Source organism: Limulus polyphemus, unplaced genomic scaffold (assembly GCF_000517525.1).
Source record: "Limulus polyphemus unplaced genomic scaffold, Limulus_polyphemus-2.1.2 Scaffold707, whole genome shotgun sequence".
Taxonomy (NCBI): domain Eukaryota; kingdom Metazoa; phylum Arthropoda; class Merostomata; order Xiphosura; family Limulidae; genus Limulus; species Limulus polyphemus.
Window position 1 is genome coordinate 396,437 of NW_013666317.1, and position 1,789 is coordinate 398,225.

The window sequence follows — 1,789 nt, forward strand, 5'->3', positions numbered from 1 at the left end:
GTTTGTTTGAGCAATAACGATTTTATAGAGAGTATTTTACTTTTAATTTCATACTGTTTTGAGGGGTGGTGAATAAAATAGAGATGATGACATGCTAGGAAAAAATGTCATATGGGTCACACTAGTGGAAATTCAAGATTTTTTTTTTTAAATATTGCCTCGTAGAATTAAGAACTTAACTTGTATACTATTAAAATATGGATTATTAGCTAACGTTTTATGCTATTCTAATTGGTATAACATAAACAAAAAGTAGTATAATAAAATTTTGAATGTAAGACACCAAAACCTTGTGTCATGTGCAGTAAAGGGTACCCAGGCAATAAGGTTAATACTATACAATAAGCTGTTTCATAAGGATAGGTATAGCACTAAAGGTTGTTTTATATCAAGATATGGTTGTGGATAGTTACTAGACATTAAGTATCATTTATCATTAAGTATATTCTGATTTTAAATACTTAGCAATATTTCTTTCTGTTAATGTATGTATTTCTGAATTGTTATTTTTATTTCTTTTATTCAGCTAGCTGCATTAGATACCATTGACACCAGTGATTCAACTACTGCAGGAAAAGACAGCAAACAAGTAAAGGATCAGAAAGCAGAGGAGCTTGCTAAGAAAACTAGGCCATTGTTACCCAAGTCAGCCATCTGTAGACTTTTAGCTGAACTAATCAGATCGTATGGGGGTTGTGCCAAGTTAGTTGTAGAACACACATATTCCGCTGCTCAGACGGAGCTCATTTCTGAAGTGAGAGAGACTTTTCTCATGTTTTTCTGAATCTATTTTGTTTATATGACTTTGTATGTAATTAATTACATGTGAATTATTTCAGGAGGCATAATAACAATAACATTTTGAAAGAATAATTAATTTACACTCAACACAATTATACATTAATAAATATATGTTACTCTCCATGAACATTGACTTTTCCTTGTGTTGTTCTTTCCATACTATTAGGTGAAATTTCACTTTATAAAAATCATATATATATATCTTTAATGGCAAGTTGGAAATTATAAAATGTTTAATGGTATATATGTATTTGTATAGAAATCAAATTTTTTTATAACACACAGCTTGGTTTAGTTTTCTTGTAAAACCATTGCAAATTAGTTTTTTATTGTACTGTTTTTTTATTATTTTAATATGTTTATTGAGCATTGTTTTGGAAACTTTCTCAGAGCTGCACAGCCTTAGCTTTTATCCTAGACAACCTATTACCCCAGTGTCAGACAGCAGGAGATAAAGACACTCCAGCATTAGCCAGAGTTCTTATTGCAGCTTTAGCTTCTTGTAATCACACTCCTGAGGCTCAGACTGCATTGGTTAACGAGGTGAGTTAGATAAACAACAAAAAAGTATGGTTGTGTATCTATATTCCTGTTACATGTATGCTCATTTATTACATATATTAGCTTAACAATAGTTTATTGAAATAAACTGAGATATCATAATATTGCTATTACTAAGACAAAGCATAATTTTTATAGCCTTCAATTTTATTTGTCTGCAGAGCCATAAGCTAGACCACTTGCCATACCCTCTTGTCACATCCCATTTTTCACAAATTATTCTCTCTGACGTTTTATACTATATTGGGTGTATAACCAATAGAAAGCCAAACTTTTAATCTATCAAATGGCTTATTTTATTACATTGTATTTTGTGCAAAGAATTGTCTATTTTGCCTCCAATTTGAAGCTTTATTCCCACATGGATGATCTTAGCTGAATTTTTAAAGGATCTTATTGCATAGTTTAAAAGCCAGAAAAATTATGA

The 1,789-nt window shown here is 30.5% G+C and overlaps 1 protein-coding gene across 1 annotated transcript in view; it reads left to right on the plus strand.

The window, feature by feature from the left end:
• The window catches only part of LOC106460096 (E3 ubiquitin-protein ligase HUWE1-like), a 165,843-nt gene that overhangs the window by 119,086 nt on the left and 44,968 nt on the right, over positions 1 to 1,789 (plus strand). Inside the window, 2 exon segments of the mRNA XM_022386717.1 lie at positions 527 to 754; positions 1,192 to 1,344. Coding sequence (XP_022242425.1) covers positions 527 to 754; positions 1,192 to 1,344 — 381 coding nt within the window.